At 40.3% G+C, this 21,771-nt stretch overlaps 1 protein-coding gene across 4 annotated transcripts in view; it reads right to left on the minus strand.

Moving 5' to 3' along the window:
* The window catches only part of Fam135b (family with sequence similarity 135 member B), a 284,052-nt gene that overhangs the window by 181,138 nt on the left and 81,143 nt on the right, over positions 1 to 21,771 (minus strand). For all 4 annotated transcript variants that reach the window (XM_036207799.1, XM_036207798.1, XM_036207800.1 and 1 more), the window contains exon 2: positions 1,836 to 1,931. In XM_036207799.1, coding sequence (XP_036063692.1) covers positions 1,836 to 1,912 — 77 coding nt within the window. In that variant the 5' untranslated portion in view covers positions 1,913 to 1,931. The remainder of the gene's footprint in view (positions 1 to 1,835; positions 1,932 to 21,771) is intronic.

Here is a 21,771-nt window from a genome sequence, read left to right on the forward strand (position 1 = left end):
GAACTAGAAGAAAATTACTCTGAGTATGGTAACCCAGACCAATAAAGACAAACATGGTATGTACTCACACATAAGTGGATATTAGCTGTAAAATAAAGGATAACTGTGCTATAATCCACAGACCCAGAGAGACTAGGTACCAAGGAGGGTTCATAGAGTGGGTGACACCCAGATCTTCCGGGCAAGGAGAAATTACAAGAGATTTTGTGAGGTGACTGAGGGTGGGAGGAGATGGGAACATGAGAGATCAGTTTAGGGGAGGGACAGAGAAGGAGACCAGTCAAAGAGACTACTGCAAAGGTAGGGCATAGGCATTTTGGGGTCAGGTAAAATCCTGGTGTGAAGGAATCTACAAGGATGGCCCCAGCTAAGACTCCTAGAAAGAGCAATATGTAGACTGAACTGGCCACCTCCTCTGACCTGAGTGGAGGCATTTTCTGAATTGAGTTCCCTCTTCTCACAACTTTAGCTTGTGTCAAGTTGATGTAAATATAGCCAGCACAAGCCCAGTGATTATCAGCACCTAAGAAAGACCATAGAAGAAAAGAACCGATGGATACTAGTATTCATCTGGATAGAAGGAATTACTTCTAATATTGAGATAATATTTATCATTTAAAAAAAATTACCTGACAACAATTAATTGCACATTTCAAAGTAGAGAAGGTTTGGAAGGATCCCAATATTGAGAAGTAGCAAATACTTGCTGCAAAGGAGGTGCCAGTTGTTCTAATCTGATCATATATGTTTAAATATATAAATATCACCCTGTACACCAGAGATATTTGTACTTTTGCATAAAATGGGGAAAAGGGAGTTTGCGCAACTCTGATCCTTACTTCTAGATGCCTGCCATATGACAGACAGAAGAACCAACAACCGCCTATCCAATGACTACAGACCTGAGAGTATGTTTTTCTGAAACTAGGCAGGTCTAAGACCATGTAAAACAGACTATCCCCTAAAGCTAAGTCAAGCCCAAATTGATTAACCCCAGAATCATGGTATAAGTTGTACAAATGTTGTTGTACAAAGCCACTGTGTGTTTGTTGTTGCTGCTGCCCTTACACAGTAAAAGCAAAGTGGTAGGTGTTCTGGACATCCTTTGGTTCTGCAGACTTGAACACAAAACTCCAGCTTCTATGAGACTTGGTTTTCTTTCCAGTAATGTGGGGAAAAGTGCTTCAACCATTGTGAATGGGTAGCTCTGGTCTGTGATCCATCACTTTATGTACATAAGGGTTTTACTTTTTAATTATTCAGTAACTCTGGGATAGTAAGTCTGTCAAAAGGAATCATGGACATTTTGCATTTGAAATGGCAAATTCAGATCAACATAATGACAGCAATTGTATTTTTTGCATAAATTGCAAAAAAATTGTATAATTTTAATTATGATTGGACACACAATGTCCGGTTTTGAAAGGTCTGGTCATGAGTTTTATACCGTGTGGTTTGGGGAGATGACTCCAGCAAACTACAAAGAAGATTCATTTTCGCCAGAACTACACAATCAAACCTCACTTCCCATAACTCAAAATGCTGTGAAAAGACCAACAAACAAGAAGGGTTGCAGAAGCAAATGAGGGGGGGAGAAGAACTAAATTAGCTTCTTAGTCAATGCATAATTTATTCTTAGATGAACTAATAGTTTGAATTTTCCACTGGTTAGAAAAATAATGAAAGTACTCCATTTATCCCAAATGTCTTATTACCTGACCACACACACACACACACACACACACACACACACACACACACACACATACATATGGACACACACAGGCACACACACCTACAGAGAGAGAGAACGAGAGAGTTTGAAGTGTACTCACCCTCTCTGAAAGAGATCCACATTATAGAATTTGTGTAGCTCTACAGAAAACTCAACTGTTCCTTGTACTTCAGACATGATCTTTTTGGTTCATTACCTAAAAAACAAAGAAATAAATTCATTGCTTATGATGACTTCTGCAAACATAGACAGCCTGGTATCAATAGCCAGACACTTAGCAATTCTTGGATGGACAAGAAAATGTGGCTGACTGGGCCAGTAGAGCACCTGTATCTATTTCATGGTGTGTTCAAAGGTTTTTTTCTTACAGGGAAAAAAAAGAGAAACACATAATGCCTTACTGAATGCAATGTGATTAGCACCTGCTATGGCTGGAACTGAGTCCTGGTCTATGTCCTTTCATCTGTCCGTGACACGGAGGCCACATACTCCTAGTTACCACCAGGCTTTCACCTGCTGTCTCACAGGAAACCTTTGGCAACTCATTTAATAACCCTGTTCCTCCGTGTTCATTCATCTATAGGTGTGGACTGGTAACTGCATTGGGGTTGGATAACTGATGAGCAGATGAAGTAAGCATGCCCCACTGATCATTTTGTGCTCACTCTGGCATGTAGCAAATTCCCAATAAAGGCTAGCCAGCACTGATAATGTGTAATAATCACTGAATGTCACTTCATCACCAATATGAAAGATACTGAAGATGCAGGTAACGGAAGTGGTAGCAGAACACATGGGTGCTGTGAGAGCCAGATGCTAACCCAATTTGACAGATTGATGCAAAAGCTGATTAAAAGAAAATTGGGCAAGACACCTGGAAAGAAATAGAATAACAATTGTCCACATCTGCTATTGCAAACAAATCAAGGAGAAGACCCAAGCAGACTGGAATTTTGAGTATATAAAATCAACTAGATGGGAGCTATTTGAAAGAAGGAAAAAACAAATCAATAGAACACCTGTTACATTCTTAGTGTTACATATAATATATTTTCTATAGCCTGTTTTTTGACAACAGTGATTTGTGATAAAGATCCTTACTTTTTAAGGTAAAGAAAAAAATGATGAAGGAAATTCTTTCTTGCAACCCCGGACAAAATATTGCATCCTTTGGCAACTCTTCTCATTTTTTAAACGTTCAGTTTACCACGATGGGTCATGGAGATGATGCCACCTACCCAGTAGAATTCTGGAGACTAAAGAAGGTAATTACTGCAATGTACCTGTGCCCCAGCTGTTATTGGTATCTGATATAACCTTTCAGCAAGAGAGAAAGGTTGAGAGCAGAAGACATAAAAACAGAGGACACATAGGCTTTCACAGCTGGCACTGGTGATGGACATGCGGGTCTTCTATGCAAGCCTCTCTCTCTTTCTCTCTGTGGTTCAGAGCCCAACTGTCCAGGGTCATGCCAGGCCAGCTCCCCCAAACAACAGTACCCCACACATAATTAAGTAAGCTTTCACCGTGTGTCTCTGTACTGGCAAGGGCTCCCTCCCAGGAAACATTTCTGAAAATGTAGAAGACTGCATATCACATGAGAATGCCACACATCCTTATAAACAATCTATATTAACTCTGAAAGTCTGAATTCTCATACAAAAAAACCTGGAGCTCCTAGACTACACATTGTGCTGGGTACTCCAGAGTGAGCTATGGTCTTGTCCAACACAATAGAACCAGCTGGGGTCGGAATCTGCCCTCTTAACACCAATCTTAAGATGTGTCCAGGAAAAGCCCAAAAGCTCTCTCTGTGATTCGCATATCACATTGAAAAGAGCACTGCACTGCACGCTTCCTATTTCCTTATCACCATGCAGTCTCAATGATCACAAACCTGCAGGGCTGGCTCAGCCATCTGACCCTTTGATTGTGGATGCCAGCCTTTAATTACCCGGTGCCTCTGGATCTATGATCCCTGGAGGCAGATATGTAGCAGGGGTGGGGAGTGGGTGAAGAAGGAAAGGAAGAGGGAGGAGAGGAGGAGATAATGCCAGTATCGATTGGTACATGTAAAATGAGGCCCAGGGTTTTACACATTCGATTCACACAAGACACTGCTACCATTCTGGAAACAATGATGACCCAGGATACCAAAGTCCTTGCTTTTCTAGCTCCAAGGCTTATATGCAGGTTTTCTGAGACAATGAAGCTCTATGAAATAAATATGTATCTAATACTTGGAGAATGCTGTACTAACATTTTTTTCTGTGCAATGTGCAGTTTACCATCCTATGATCAAGAACATATTAATAAAATCAGAGTTCTGGAATTTGTAAACACAAACACGGGGGCCTTTTTCTTAATACAACATGATAAATTATAACTAATAAATGCCACTAAATTAAGATGCTAAGCTCAAATTTTAAAACATCCATTTTAAATTTCCACTTTGGTCTTTCAGGGGTCTAACTATGCAATATGAAATTTGTGCTCAATAATCCAAAACTATCTACCTTAGTTCCAACCTTCTCCTCAGGTCTTTATATCTGAAAATTAATGAGGATCTTAAACTGGTAGCTTTTCAGCATGATCCTTCGACTAGCAGCTTCAGTGATGAAAGCAACAACTTTGAGTCCTAACCTAGATCTACTGAGTGTGGACTCACTTAAAGGTTCATCCACATTCAAGGAATTCTGACATACACACTCATTTGAAAACCACTACCTCAGACACTAGGTTGGAATTGAGCAGACCTGAGTTAATCCAGTCCATTATGAGTCACATAATATTGAATGATGGCTGAACTTCCTGTGCCTTGGTTTCTATGTGACTTATCCAGACTATTGAGATCATTTGCCATGTAAGGCATCCTTTGTGGCTGGTAGGGATAAATTACCTTAAAGGTTTAATACACTATTGGGTACACCATAAAATATGCATATGGCATACACATAACAGTTACAAGGCACATGGCCAACACAACCCACTTTACCTACATCCAACACTCACCAATCACACAAACACATATAATATATGCAGACATAAACATGCCTACACATGACATGCTATCCATGGTACTTTAAGATGCTCACAACAACCAGTACACACACTAATAACCACATCCAAATCACATCCACTCACACTCAACATACACATAAAAGACACCCATAATAAAACACCATAATCACCATGCATGCCTAGACAACATACATACACTCACCTTGTATACAACACACAAACTCTGTGATGCCTGCTATAACCAATGCCTCCCATAATTCATGGCTGCAAATATCCTTTTGTATTCGATTTTTATATGCTCATTTCTAAAACCACATTTCCTAGACACTATATCCTCAAGCACTATGATTAAAATGCTTACAGGAAAAGTCTTCCCTCAAAACACAGACTGAGAAAGGGTGATATAATGTCCATTTTCTTTTTTGACTCTGGGAGCTCAAGGAGAGGGAGGGTATATTCACAGGAGGCCCAGAGCCTGTCTAAGGGACTAACCTCTAAGTTAGGAAGTCTTTGCTAAGCTTTTGTCCAGGGTGATCAATGCCAATCTCTCTTTAAAAAGAGCAGAGTATCATTAGGTCTTTGAGATCTGACATTACTTGAAGTCAGCACACTTGTCTTGGTACATACTTCCTCAATATATAAGGCCTCATGCCTGCCATTTCACTCACTGGTCCTGGCATGGGTAGTATCAGTGGTGAAAGTCTTCACCTGCATGAGGTCAGTTTGGCCTTACACAGCAGAGTAAGAGGAGAGTGAAGGGCATGGAGATGCAACACAGGGCTGCAGAGAGGATTAATTGTTCGGGAAGAGTGCACCTGGTGTCTCTAATGCAAATCTCTCCTTGACCTTTTGTCCCAGCCCATCCTACAGAACCATATAGAAATTGAAAGGTAAAATACAGGTTCTTGGATCAAACAGCCAGATTTCCTCAACACCAGAAGAGACCTAGTAACGTGTACGGTAAAGTTTGCAGCCACTGAATCTGCTCCTGATGCCAACTGGAGCTAAGGGAGAGCTAGACCAGATGAAGGCATTGATTTCCTATTTGCACAACCAAAGAAAGACAAGAACATTAAACCTTTCTCTTTGCAGGCCCAAGCTCCTTCCTTTAGAGTTATGTAGACAGTCTAGATTAGTACACTGCTAAAAGGCATCCAATCTGGGCAGCACCTGCATCTCTGTGGTTGAGTGGGTTTGTGAGGCATGGGATTGTGTGTGTGTGTGTGTGTGTGTGTGTGTGTGTGTGTGTGTGTGTGTGTGTGAGAGAGAGAGAGAGAGAGAGAGAGAGAGAGAGGTTTGCAGATAAGAGAGGATTTATATACTTATGTTACCATTTAATTGAACTTGTAAACCTTAGCCCCCTTCTCCATATAAACAAGATAATCAAGATAATCTACCTAACAGGAAGGAAGTGAAGGTTGAAGCATGTTCATCTAAACCTCCTCAGAACATAAAGTTTAAACCACCAGGAGTAACTACATCTGATGAGTGCTTCTTCTGCACTTTCTTTTGATATTAGTCTTCAGATTTCATTGATCTCTTTTGTGCCTGTAAATTTCCTTCTAGGTTTATGTCATCACTATCCAGGAGGTTGTAGTCAAAGGTTCTGAAAACTGAACAACTTGGGGGGGGGGGGTATGGAAGAATGAGTTCACTTTCTTCCACAACTGTGGTCAGCAGAACCCTCCTTGAGAGATAGGGCCAAGAGAATATTCCATCCTTGGATCAGAGGTATCTGAAGGATTCCTACTTTAGGCAAGATTGTCAATGCCTACCTGGGTATTTTGGAAGCAACTGAACATTAGTCTTTTATCCATCAAACTTGGTGTTCAGTTCTCATCACATTCAGTTCCTCCAATCCAACTCCTTCTTTCCATTTCCATCATGCTTCATTGGGATTGTGGTCACCATCCTTTTTCATACATCATCTCTTCCTCCAGGGTACCAGCAGCTGCCCCAGCCCATGCTCCTGTTACACTCTCACTACAGTGGGGACCTTTCTAGAACATAAACCATGCAGTGGCTCTTCCTTGTCCTCAGTGTGACACAAGAGCTATTTTATAGATATGATCTTCTTATTCTTAAGACGTGATGATTTCTACTCTCACTCCTGTGTTGTGTCTAAGCTTTTATCTCCCTTCCTCAGTTCTACAATGTGAGTTTTTCTGAGGACCCCATCTTTGTGTGGGTTCTAAGGAAGAGCCCTCAACCAAGAAGGGTGGTCCTCATGACTAATGAGAGTCATACATACAAGGGTTTCAGCCACTGCTACCAGATTGAATTCAATCAGCTATAGAAATTACTGTTTTTATTTTTCTTCAACATAGTTTTCAGGATTTCAAAAGTCTTGTATGCAATCAATTCCAAAACAACCAGATTGCTTTAGCTTCAAGGTTTTGGGGCTCTTGGGGTACAGAGGTCCATAGCAATTAAATGTTCATGATTGTTTAAACTTTTACAATATGTGTAAACCACATAAGTAGTGATTTACATTTTCCAACAATGTTTTAAAATGTCCTCACTTACCTTCTTGGGAAATCTGACTTAAAAATAAATACATACATATTTTTAAAGTATTGTAATTCTAGCACTTTAATAGATATTACCTGGGGAAGACTTCTTTAATGGGCATGCTTTCCATTCAAGTATGATTTTCTTCCAAAATTTCAATATTTAAGCTGTGCAGCCTTTGATATTTTAAACTAACACAAAAAGTATGTTGACCTTTACATACATTTACTCTATGAAAAGGGCACATGGCATTAGTGTGCTAAAAAGACAGTACCTAGAAAAAGAAAGATAGGCAAACACCTCTCATACTGCATGGAAGAGTGAGAGAGAACAGGGATGGTCACTCAAGGTCAGTGCAGCAATGCAATGGAGAGCCACACACTAGGACTCAGAACACTGTGTCACCACAAGCTGATTTCACTCAACTACAAGATAAATGACAAAGATATCTCCCTGACACCTGACCCTGTACCTTATACAGAGATGGTCCTAGACATCCCCACCTGCACTTCATGGAAAGATTGTTCTGACCAATCTTTTGCTTCACTCCATGCAGAGATTGTTCACTGATACCTGAACCTGCACTCCATGCAGAGATGATCTGCAGCCATACACCCCTGAAATCTATGCTCTTCTAACTCGCCAGGAGAATTACTCTAAGCAGGCAAGTCATTCTAATGAAGTGTGCTATCACAACTTACCAGATGTCATAGTTGCTGTGAAAGAATCTGCTCAATACCCAGAAAAAGATCTCACTGAGAATGAAAATGACCAGCACCATTTGTTGAAGACTGGATATTTTTCAGTGTATACTTTTGCCTTCTTATAAAAATACCAGGTGTCTGTAAGTGCATGGAGTTATGTTCAGATCTTCAATTCTATCCTAATGACCAGTGTGTCTGTTTTTATGCCAGTATCATATTGCTTCTATTACTATATCTCTGTAAATACAACTTGAAATCTGGGGAAGTGGTAACTCACAACAGTTATTTTATTATTTAGCCTTGACTCAGCTATTATGGTTCTCTTCATTTGTGTGTATGTGTCTGTGTGTGTGTGTGTGTGTGTGTGTGTGTGTGTGTGTGTGTTCGTATGAAGTCTAGGATTATTCTTTCAATCTAGCTAAAGAATTATATTGGAATCTTGATGGAGATTTAACTGAATATATATTGCTTTTGGTAGGATATCCAATTTCACAGCATTAATCCTAACAATCTATGAGTATGAGAGGTCTTACCATCTCCTGGCATCTTTGTAAGTTTCTTTCCTTGGTGTTTTTAAGTTTTTAATTCTTCTGCCTTTTATTGCTTAGTTAGAATTATCCAAAGGTATTTTTAAGTTAATGTGAAAGATACTGTTTCCATGACTTTACTATATACACTACTAGAGGATAAAAGGCAATCATCAATCTCATTTAGGTACTAGAGCTACAACAGTGACCTACCTGCAAAATATAACCTCTGGTGCATCAGTGCCACAAATGTAACATGAGTAACCAACCACTCTTTGATTGGATTTAAGTCCTACACCATGAGATGGAACCCATACCTGACACTGCTAACATAGCCAAGAACTTGATTATATAGATCATGAGTCTGGGGGAAAAACTTATTACTATTATTCTATACTATAAATGGCTGCTAACAAAATATACCTGTAGCCATAGGTCAATGCATTGCTCAGCCCTCATCAGAGATGCTGCTTCTTGCAGTGCACGGTAAAGAACAGAGATACACAAGTCAACAATATATATATATTTTAAGAGGCCTTAGATCACTCAGTCCTGTGCAAGATATCTTTATCACATCCCTCCCCTCAAGGCTCAGGAGTCTGTGTGGACAAAGGCATGGGAAAATTGTAAGAGGCAGAGGTAGTGGATGATTGTAAGGAAGCAGAGTTTTCCAGACACAACAGGGTTGATGCACATATGAATTCAGAGACTAGCAGCACACAAAGGACCTGCACAAATTTTAACTAGACAAAACATCACCAGGAAGGGGAAGTTGACACATAAGTCCTACCTTGAGTCAAGAAGCTATTATAATGATAGCAGCTGGCAGAGGGAAGTCAGTTTTCTTCTATGGAGTGACACTGGGTGGGCTTACCAAATGTACTCCAGGGCAGGACTCAGGATCAGGAGTCGTTAGCCAACATATAATGGACAAAATTGTGTGTGTGAGGGGGTGTAGGGGGGGTGTGGGTGTGGGTGTGTCTGTGTCTGTGTATGTCTCTGAGTGTATTTCCTTTTGTTGTGTTATGCATCTGTGTGTGTTAGTATGTGTGTGTGTGTGTGTGTGTGTGTGTGTGTTCTTTTGTTGTTGTTTCTTTGAGGTTTGAGGTTTCTTTTTTTAAGATTTATTTATTTATTATGTATACAGCATGTATGACTGAAGGCCAGAAGAGGGCACCAGATCTCATTACAGATGGTTGTGAGCCACCATGTGGTTGCTGGGAATTGAACTCAGGACTTCTGGAAGAGCAGTTGGTGCTCTTAACCTCTGAGCCATCTCTCCAGCCCAAGGTTTCTTTTTAGAATAAAGTAGAAATATGAAGTTGGGCAGGTGTACTGGGAAGAGTTGTGTGAGGGGGAAATATGATCAAAATATACTGTATGAAAAAATTTTAAATAAAAGAAAGATTAAAAAATGAATGACAATGAGAAGTTCTTTAAGGAGGAGATTCCTCTAATAGATGCCAATTCTCTAGAGAAGACAACTCAACCACTCTCAGTGACTTCCAACCATGGGTGAGATCTTTAAGATCTCTCATGTTCACATCTGGAAAATGGGCCTACATTGCTCTAAAAGAGTTGTTTAGGGTCAGTCATAATCAAATGTAAATGGCCAACTGTTAGGGGGCAGATTTTCTTAAACACACTGAGCTGATGCTCTAGAAAGGAGGAAGAAACAGATTTAGAATGATTGATCAGAGGTCCTTAGGCCATTAGAAAACATAGACCAGAGAATAAATCAAGTCACCACTGTAGTGGGAAGTTTTCCTGTGTCCTGCCCATTCTGCAGCTGCTCAAACCCAAGTAAACACACAGAGGCTTATATTAATTAAAACTGCTCAGCCATTAGCTCAGGCTTACTACTGACTAGCTCTTACACTTAAATTCAGCTCATTTCTGTTCATCTCTATGTCACCACATGTTCTGTGGCTTTACCTGTGTGCCATTATAAGCTGTTCCCTGGATGGTGGGCTGGTGTCTCCTGACTCAGCCTTCCTCTTTCTAGAATTCCCTTTGTCTGCTTATCCTGTCTATACTTCTTGCCTGGCTACTGGTCAATCAGCATTTTATTAAATCAGTGTACAAAAGCATTATCTCACAGCACATAGCAGTATCTAGGGACATGTACCATCAAATAGGCATAAAGAGAGAGATGTAGTGGGCATCTTAGTACTGAAGCCTGTGACCTGAAAACTGGCTTGCCTTGTCCTAATAGTACAGAAGACAAATTCCTCAGCAGAAGATTGATTTGGAATTAAGATCTAAGGGGTAGAAGCATTGGCTTATGACTCAGTTTCCCTCATTGCAAATTGCTTTGTAGCTTGGTGAATAATAAATGTTGAATAAATATAAGGAGAAAAACCTAAAATAGTTTTGTGTGTGAGAGAAACCCTTATTTATTTCCACCAATAAGTTACCTGTATCTGGCAGAATTCCTCAAGACTTCACTGGTGGCAAGTGCCAAAGAAGTCAGAGCCTGGGACTCAGAAGCTCATCCATTAAGTAAATTCAGTCAAGGACTGAGGACCTGTATGCTTAAGGACTTTGTGTCATTTTGCAGAAATCAAAATGTATTGTATATATTTTTCATACCTAAACCAATTTAAATAGAAGCATCCAAGTATGTGTTTCCTAGGGTCCTGTGGGCCCTCATCTTACACAGCACTTTAAATTTCAACACTGAGATCCATACAATTTCAGATCCATACAACTGGTCATAAGCTAGTGATTCCTAAACTGAAGTCAAAGCTTTGAAGAAACCAAGATAAGGAAGCCCTGTTCAGAGTTGTCACAGCCACAGATCTTGACCCAGAACTCCTTCCCAGCTCCGGTGAGGTACTGCAGAGAGAGACACTTCTTCCTTTGAACTGTAGTAGGCACAACTTTATTGCTCCTGATGCCAAATAAAACACATGCACGCAGGAGCAAAGCTCCCCATGAGTGGGCTTCCCATAGAGCTTTTGAAAATTAATACTAATACATATGTTTCAGCAATAGTCTATAATAGCTATTTAACAAATAGTATATAGTGATAATATTTGAAGAATAATTAAATATAAATTATGTAATAACATGGGAGCATAATTGAAGATGAGCTTCAATATCCAAAGGAATTTATTGGATGGATGCCGGAAGCAACAGGAATGCTGGGCAGAGATGAGATTCTCAAAAAAGATCTTTGTAGTGTGCTGGGCCCAGAGACTAGGTCCCTGCACCAGGAGAGGCATGCCAAGTGTTCAGGTCACAGTCAGGAAAGCTAGGCCTGACTTGATTTCACATCTCTATGACTCTTAGAGAAGACAGAAGTGTCTTCCCTCTTTCCTGAAGAAACCCAGGGCAGTGAGGTGCTAAGCAAGACCTACATTCATTATGGTTGATGGAGAGTGTCTGAAAGCAATGATAGAAATGACCTACGTCAGAAATAGAAGGTGACAGACACACCTGCTTGAAGGCATAGATTTACAGTCTACAGAAGAATATCAGCAGCTGCTGTCTGCCCCAGAAGCTAAAGAGGGGATTCCTGCTTTAGGATCGAGCCTCAAGTCGACGTCCTCTATGCTTCCTGACAGCTTTGGGAGTCTATGAATATCATACCATCTAATTTTAAGGTTCTGCATTCATTAATGGCTATAAATGTTTCAAAGCATTTCCTTTGCATAACTGCAGCACACCCAATTCAAGTTGAATCACAGGAAGCCGTCAGTGGGCTTAGCATAGGTGCTTCTTTATTTAACCCTTTGAGTTCCTCTCCACTATTCAGGCACTAAGGAACTTCAGTGGACCCTAGGCTCACATATCTACTCATCCTTATACATGGATGCAAGCAGTATGCTCAGAGTTTCTCAGGAATCCTGCCTCTTGATTTCCAATCCAGAACCTTAGCATTCTTGGTGGCCAAAGTGTTCAGATCCATGATTTTATTTTGTCACACAAAGAACTCAAAAAGATCAAATCAAGGAAACACAACAGCACCCAATCCCCACTGCTAACAGGAAGTGAGGCAATTGAAGTGAGAGGCACCAGGAAGTCAGAACTTTAGAAGTTTTAGAAAACTCAGAAAAATGAGAGCTGATCCCCTTCTTATGCTGTGGAGCTTGAGAGGCTGGCACACAGCCATCTGAGAGAAAAGTCACGACTAGAACTTTAATATCTAGGTCCTCAGAGTATGATAGTATATAAGGCTGCACAGACAGACCTGCCTATGCCACAGGTCCACCCCTGGTACCAGTGTGCATCTATTCCATGAAACACATGAATCCTTATTATAAAAACCAAGGACTTCAGCTCCAGTCCCGCATTGTTTCACTAACCTCAGAGTCAACCTCCAACAATTTCTCTTCAACCTTCTTCACTTGAGTACTTTATCTCCTCAGAATAGCACTGTGTTTTTGGCAAGCCATCATTGACAGCAAGGTAAGGCTAACTTTCACCTCTCTACCTGATAGGTTATCTATCCTTGCAAGCCCTCTCCACCTTCCTAGAATGCCTAGGCACCATCCTCTCCAACACAAGCTTCATCCTACCATATACTGTGAAGGCACGTCTACATGGAAGCATAGACCTGTTAAAAAGAGGACTACAACCAAATTTAGCAGGAATCATGGGAGAGTACGTCTAGAGTAGTACTTGGAATGGACAAGAGAATGGATGGAGAACAAAACACATGCACTTATGAATGATGAGCCAGTTGACTGTTCTTGGTAATTGCATATGGATTATCACTGTTCACTTTGAATTTGCATCTACATAGGCCTTAAGAGAGTCCAAAAGAATTCAACCCTGGGTTTATTTTGTCCTTTGCATATGCATAGCAGTGAAGGCAAGTACAATCTATATGTCTGGGAGGGCCCCATAGCATAGTGTGCCTGGAGGGATGTAGAGGCTCTTGATGTGTGTACTGCAGAAAGGGGTCACACTGATCTTTCCACTGCTGCAGTGTGAATAGTAAAGGATCTGACCACAAGAAAGCAGGACATAGGCTTCACTGATGAGGCAAAGCTGACATTTCAGTTGCGTTCTGCTTGTGCCCTGGATTCAATGATTTGCAATCTCATTTCATTTAGCATCTGTCATTAGCCTTGTAAGTGCACCATGACTCAGCCTGCATCACTTCATTCCCACGCTGACCACCCACAAGATCCTCGGGCCTCCATTCCAGCCTTTTCACACACTTCCACACAGGCTCCACTCATGAAGAAACAGAAGCAAAGGATGGAAACCATTTCGAGGGGATGCTAAGGAATGAATTCTGGAATTTTCTGGGACCAAACAGAATCAGTCTTCCCTGGACTTACTGGAGCTGGTATCAAATGTGCAGCAGGCATCCTGCTTCAGGGACACAAACTCCATTTGTCTAGGTGTCCAGGCCTCTCCTGAAGCTTCAATTATTGACTCATGAGGTAACAAAGCTTGAGGAATTTGGACAGACACACAAACCCAACTCCCTCTACTTTTTGGAAGGAAAACTACAGCAACTGTTGATTTGTATAGTGGCTTGGTATAGAAGGAGTGACAGTTTGTTGCCAAACTGCCATGACCACAAACCCCAGCTCCTGACTAGCCATTGAATAAGCACAGGTGGGTTGCTTCTCAATTTTCTCCTCCGTGCATGGTGGCCGGTAACCCTCTCCAGCCAGGACTGTGAGAAAAGCTAAGTAACTTCTATCTAAAGTGAACAGTTTGGGATCACACAGACAGAAAACACTTGAGGTAGCCATCATTGTCAGCATTGTATTTGTGACAAAAGACATAAAAATAGTGACTTGGAAAAGGAATGATCTTTGCAATCAGGGTTAGAAATATTGGCCTCAGAGTAAGTAGAGGGTTTTCATTTTATTCTTTAAATTTTATATTCATTTTAATTTACTTGTAAGTATATTTTATCTTCATGCATGCTGGTGTACCACATGTATGCCAGATGCCTAAAGATGTCAGAAGAGGGAGTCGGGTCTCCTGAAACTGAAGTTACAGGTAGTTGAGAACCACTATGTGGGTACTGGGTACTGGGTATTGTGGTACCTAGATCTTCCACAAGAGCAGCAAAAGTACTTAACCCTTGTGTCAACTCTCCATCTCATTTTAATTTTAGAATGAGTTTTCTTTTCCTTCCCAAATCCAATCTACACCATTATCTTGGCAAGTCGTCGCCCTAGGATCGTGGAGAGATAACTAGAGGAAAGACGGCAGAGAGTGAGAATGGGTAAATGTGGGTATCAGTTTGACCTGAACACATCCATGGTGAAAGGGAACAAGCCAAATCACAGGCTGGACAAAGTTCACTCATTAGAAAAACCAAAAAGGTATCTCCATTAATCCCAACCACTGTACTATACTGTCACCCAGTCTTCTTGATGTCAGAGAGAATGACAGCCTTTTTCAGCCCCAGAATAAATGGTTCTTTAGATGAAGGCTCAGAATCCTGGAGCGAAGGGATGTTCATTATCCACTCTATTTCTTGACTCCCCACTCACAGTCTTTAAAGCAAATCAAGCTTTTGTTCAAATCCCAGCTCCAAAATGCACATTTCTGGTGTGCCACTTACTACTGTGTACTAAGTTTCCCCATCTGTAAAAACATGTGCATCCAAAAGGAAGAAGGAGATTCAGGCAATGTCCATGAAGCCTGAACACTCCAGTTTACTGAACCAGTGTCTCCTGCCTGGTCAGAATGCCAAGGTACTACACAGCAGTGAGCAGTGAAGACACAGTCTCAGTCCTTACCCAGAGAACTGTCAAGTCAGCTGTGGAACAGGGTGGTAAGATCCTAACCTTCCATCTGCAATTCCATTTTCTCCATGAGTTACATTATTTAGTTACATTACTTATTTCTATAAATACACATTAGAGTACTCAATACTTTGGACCAAACCTTTGTTGTGTCTTTGAGGCTTTCTCCAAGGTGGTTCTCAGGTGTCTCTGGTTTTAATCCAAGGCCCATTTCCCCAAATTTCTGCCTGTTCCCAGTTCTTGTCCTCTAGTATGTCACCTTGATTTGTTGTTTGGGGGAGTAATGACCTTTCTATAGAATTAACCATTTGCTTGGTTTCTATGTCCTGTCAGAAAATTACAGTACTAGAAAAAAGCAACCCCCTTTGTTCCTGAGCACTGCTGTGTCCCCAGAGGAGGGAGGGTATAAGGCTCAGGATAGACATTGTATATCATAAATGTTGAATGCACTAAAGAGAGAATGGGCTGAGTTCTAAAAAAAAGAAGAAGAAAGAAAAGAAAAGAAAAAAACAAAGGAGCAAACCCAGATAACTCAGATGCTAAGAAGAGCCATGTTTTTAGCCAAAGAAACAACCAATCCCCATGATACTGTATAATTCAAATATTATTTCAGTCCAGCTTCAAACTCCAACCTAACAGATCATCATGGACATGTTCATGCCTTTATGGAAGGATATGTAAGGGGAGGCAGGAAGCCACAGATACTCTAGACAACCCAGCTAATACAAGGCTTCATGGCTCTCAAACGGATGGTCTGAGCCACAATTTCCTTTGCCAGGGGAGAATGAAGATGATGAACATACCAGAAACCAGGAGTCAGAGGTGTGTAGGGGACCTCAGGATAAGAGCAGGATTCAAAGGAAAAGAAAAAGACAGGTAGAAAAAAACTGCCAACTTTAAAGATCTTGGGAGTTTCCTTGAACTGTGAATCAGAATGAACTTAAAGTTGGAAACTGCATACTGACTTAGCTATTAATCATTATAAAATGACAATGATCAATCTATTTTTGGTGTGAATTAATCATGAACTTATGCCTTTTACTTTTTAAAAACAATCTTTTTCAATATATGTCCCTGAAAAGGTTGTATAGACCTCTTTTCTGGGCATGAAGTGATGGCGAATCTACTCAGTCATTCAGCAAATAGTCATATTAACTAAAAGCCCATGTTGTATCAGTAATTTAGCTCAGTATAAAAGATGTAAGGGAGACCTCAAAACAGGGAGGTACTATATTAGATGATCATCACAATAGAATGGATCAAAGACATATGGGAGATATTCAGGAATCCTGTCTCAAGATTGCAGAAGTAAGTAGCTCAGTCATTTCCTCATCCCTTAAGAGGTTAACAGTATCACATGTCTGTATTCTGGCTAAGAAAAAGAGAAGAGATTTAAGAAATGAAGATTGTCCTTCAAGATTTATTCCAGTGTCATCATCCACTTAACCTAACAAGCGTGCGCGCGCGCACACACACACACACACACACACACACACACACACACACACATACACACAATTAAATATTAATACTGTTATTTAAACTTTGGGGATTAAAAATGGTAAGTGATGAACTAAATGATGGTAATTAGCATCACATATGCATAGATCTATGGAGTTGCCTAAATGGGTAGAGAAAATGTAATAGTAGATCAGCTTTGCTAAATTCTGTTTCAGAAATGTCACACCTGAACTTGACCTAAGCCCCCAAGGAATAATCACTTTTTGTTTTTGCCACCTGTATACCCTACTCCCAGCCCTGTGTAAATGCCAGGAGATATAGTTCATCTCTGGTAAATCTACCTCTTTCCATCTACCCAACTTTTTTGCAACTGTTCACTTATCACCCCCCCAGAAGCACAGCAGAGAGAGAACACAACAGAAATAATAAATCAAAACTTCTGATTTCTACTGAAGACTTTCAGGTCTTGGCAGCCAACTAGATGCTGCTGGGAAGGCATTCACTTCTCCGAACTCCTTCTGCACAATCATCCCAGGTTAGTCCTCCCAACTCAGCTTTCCACTATATCTGCTCCTGAGAGGATGGTGCTGTCTTCAGAGGCAGTAAGTGAGGCAATGTGCACCCAGAAACAGTACCAGAAAGAAATTTGCAAAGTTGTGAACCGCTATCTCCCAAAGCCCAGCACACTTCCTCCTACCCCTGCTCCTAAAATGCACTCGCAAGTAGTCCCTGATTTTTTGCATTTTCCACCTGGAAGTCAGAGGGTCTTTTGATATGAATATCAAATCACAGAATTTCCTAGCCACTAAATCCTATTGGCTTCCTATCACACTTTAAATAAATTTGAAGTCTTCTAAAGAGGAAACACAGATGGCCAACATATCCATGAAAAGAGGCCCAACATCTTTAGTCATTAGAGAGATGCCAACTCAAACCAAAGTGAAATACGCCAATTAAAAAAGGGCCAAAGACCTGAACACAAACCTCAGCAAAGAAGACACACAGAAGAAAAAGACAGAGAGAAGAACATATCCCTTATAGTGTGTCATCAAGGAAATGCAAAGTAAGACAAAGACATACCACTGCACACCTACTACAGTGGCCCAAAGCCACAATACCAAATCACCAAATGCTAGAGAGAAGGCAGAGAGAGAGAGAGAGAAAGAGGAACTCTCTTCCATTCCTGGCAAATAATGAGGTAGGTCACTTTGGAAAAGGGTCTGTGGTTTTATACAAAAATCAACATACTCTCACCACAAGATCCAGCAATTACGTTTTTTGGTAGATACACAATGGTTGAGAACTACCGTCCTTGCAAAAAAACAAACAAAACCTATATGCAGATATTTAAGCACACTGATCATGATTATGTAATATTGGAGGCAAATAAGATATCCTTCAGCCAGTGAAAAGCTAAATGAGCATTCATGTATCCAGATGGTGGGATGGTATATAGAGCTAAAGATACATGGACTCACATCCCATGAAAGTTTGTGGAAAAAAAACCTTATATGTCTATTATTAAGTGAAAGACACTGGGATACATAGGCATATACTGTGTGACTGTAACCATGACATTCTGTAAAAGGTGAAATTGTAGAAACTGAAAAAAAAAAAAAAAACTCAGTGGTTGTCATGGGTTTTGGGATAGCAAGCCATGAACAGATGGAGTGTAACGGATGTTTTATTAAGACACCAGTGTTGGTGGATGTAATTATACATCTGTCCAGATCCATTCAGTGTACAGTATCAAAGATGAACCCTAATGCAAGCCATGGATTTTAGATTATAATGACAACAATATACAACTATAATTTAAACACATTGTATCAATATGTAGGAAGGTATTGATGGTGAAGGAAATTATAGAAGTGTGGAGTTAAAGAGGAAATGGAAAAATCTCTATCCCTTCCACTATATTTTTATATGAATGTAACAGTCTTCTTAAAAATATCCTGTCAACATACATACATAAAAATGATACAGTAACATGATTTTACACCCACCAGTATAGCTATGCACTTTAGAACATTTGAAAAATAATAATTTCTAACAATGACGTAGACTCTAAGGTCCCTTTTTCATTGATTGTGGAAATGTAAAGTGATGCAATCAAGGTGCAAAGCAGTTTGGAAGCTTCAATGACTTAAACAACGAATTGCCATGTGACCCCACAATTCTAAGCCTGGTATTTACTGAAGAGAAGTGGAAACAGTTGATCAAATAAAACTTCATGTGTGAATGTTCACAAAAATATCCACAATAGACAAAGGAGGAAATCAACTAAGATTCATCAACTGATGAATTGCTGGAATAGACATGTCACGTTACATGAGAGAATATCATTTTCCTTTGTTCCTTTAATCTCATAATTTTTTATTGTTTGAAAATTTTGAATTTCTTACATGCATAATGTGTTTTGATTAATATACTCTATTCCCTCCCCTCCAATTTCTCCCCTATCCTTCCCAACTTCATGTAGTCTCTTCTTTTCAAACCCATTTAGTTAACTTTATGCTGCCAGTATTAGGGTCATCTACCAGAGCATTGCTAGCCTTTCAGGTACAACTCTGCGGGAATTTGATTCTCCCTCCCCAGAAACCATGAGTTGCCAAACGCTCCTCAGCTGGGGGTGGAATTATTCTAGTACCTGCCTCTGCCATGCTTAGACTTTGACTGGCTTATGATCTTATGCAGGTCTTGGTCAGGAAGTCATGGTTGGATGTTGTCTAAGTTAGGATTTCTCGTGTTGTGATAAAACACCACAATCAACAGTAACTTAGGGAAGAAAGGGTTTATTTTGTCATATAGTTTATTAGTTCATCATTCAGGGAAGTCAGAGCAGGAACTTAAGGCAGGAACTGATGCAGAAGCCATGAGGAGTTCTGCTTATTGACTTGCTCCCCATAGTTTGCTCAGTCTGCTTTCTTATCGTGCCCATGCCCAGAGGTGGTACTGCCCACTGTGAGCTGGACATTCCCACATCAATTATCAATCAAGAAAAATGCAACATATCACAGGTGTGTCTGGTGGGGGAATTCTCTCAACAGAAGTTCCCTCTTCCTGAATGACTCTAGCTTGTGTCAAGTTGACATACAACTAACCATTACAGTTTTCTTGACTTTATGTGCAGAATATTATTTAGCTACAGAAAGCAGTGGAGTTTTTAAATATGGATGAACCTTACAACATGATGCTAAATGAAAGAAACTATACACAATTGTACAATATGTTTTATGGCTCCATTCCTAAGAAAGATGCAGGCTGAGGCAAATCTGCATAGGAAGGAAACAGAGTAGAACCTAAAGACTGGGGATACAATGAAGGGCAATGACTGTCTATGGATATGAGATCTCCTTCAGAGGTTCTGGAAGTTTCTTGGAACTAGAAAGTGGTGGTCACTGCTATGATTATGAAAACACCCAAATCTATTGAACTACATGAATTTTGTCACATATATATTTCCACCCTTAAAACAAGAGAACGAAAACAAGTCCTTCTTCCTGCCCTATTTTGCATTTTCTCTTCTTGAACACTAACCTTCAGGGGACTCAGCAAGCAGCTGCTGGGATGAAGATGTATGTTATTATATTCACTGTCCCTGTCACCTGTATGTGTTGCCATCCATTTCTTTCATTGCCACAAGGGTACACAGCTGGATTGACTCTTAGTTCACTTGTTCCCCAGTAAAGTTATAATACCTAATAAAAATCAATATAATAATGCAAACTTAGGGACATATTTGAAGCAAAATATACTCAATATATATTTTGAAAATCAAATGTAGATGTGTATGGTGCAGATTATCTATCCACTCATCATAACTTTATTCCAAGAGCAGAGAGTTGGTGCAGAATAAATATTTATGGAAAGTTTTATGGTATAAATAACAGCTAGCAATATCCTAGCACTCACTAGTGAGTAGCCAGTCATTCATTAAGCATTTCTGTGTGGTTCTATACTATTCTGCCATGTAGACAGATTACAAAAGAGAATACAGAAGAAGATATGGAAGCAGCATACCTCAATGATGGGTTCTTTCCCTGTTTCCCTCTGACCTTTCAAGTGATTTAGAAGGAGACTCATAGGGTAGGAGTTTAGGGGCATCAGCAGACCTTTCACAAACTTAAGAGTGACCCTACCCCTCCCTCCTTGCAGCTCTAGAACACAAGTCTCATCTATTATATGATGGACTCCTTATTTCTTGTCTTGGACACTCATGGACTGGTGCAATGTCAGATTATCTCATCATTACTAAGAGCATCATTGTCTATGCATACCATGATTCCCACCCTATATATGAGGATTTTGAAGCCTCCAGGACAAGTCTCCCTCAACCTCCTCCAGCACCATCTCTCCTCTATCCCCTCCACTTCTCATCTTCTGGCCACATGTCAGTTCACAAAGATCCAGCTAGTCCCAGCTCACTGAAGCCACTTCATAACACAGATATAAATCCTACTTTCCCAGCTCTGCATACAGTAGCCACTGCTCAGACCTAATATCTCTATCAAAGCAAGATCCTACTATTTCTTCAAGATTTATTCTTTGACCAGCTGTTCCTTAAGTCTAAGCAGATGAGCTAGCATTAATTTTTGAACCATTTCTGGACTGCCAACCATCAGTTGGGGAACACCCATTGAAAGGAAAGAACCCATCTGAGGTATACTGGGCACTGTCACCTGGATAGATGAAGTCTAAGGTTTTATATTATTCTGTTACCCTCCAAGTGTTTGAAGGTAGTAGGTACTATCATCATACCATTTTACTGATCTATAGAAGTTGAGCAGTTGGCTTGAGGGTCACTCACTAAATCAGAAGGGGAGTTAGATTATGTAGTGATCTCCTCATATGGAAAGAAACATTCTCTCATGAAGGGAGGAGGAAAGAAGACCCAGGACATAAGCAAATCTCACAAAGCCTGGAGTAGAAACTAACAAGATTCACAGGCTCCTCCTCAAGGTTATGGAAACAGTAAACAGCATCTAGGGTCAAGGAGTAATCCCCGGACCAGCAAGGTTCCTGAAGAGACTCAATGGCCTGCAAGGAACTCTGGGGATACAGCTTTCCTAAGTCATCACCAATGC

Source organism: Onychomys torridus, chromosome 16 (assembly GCF_903995425.1).
Source record: "Onychomys torridus chromosome 16, mOncTor1.1, whole genome shotgun sequence".
NCBI lineage: Eukaryota > Metazoa > Chordata > Mammalia > Rodentia > Cricetidae > Onychomys > Onychomys torridus.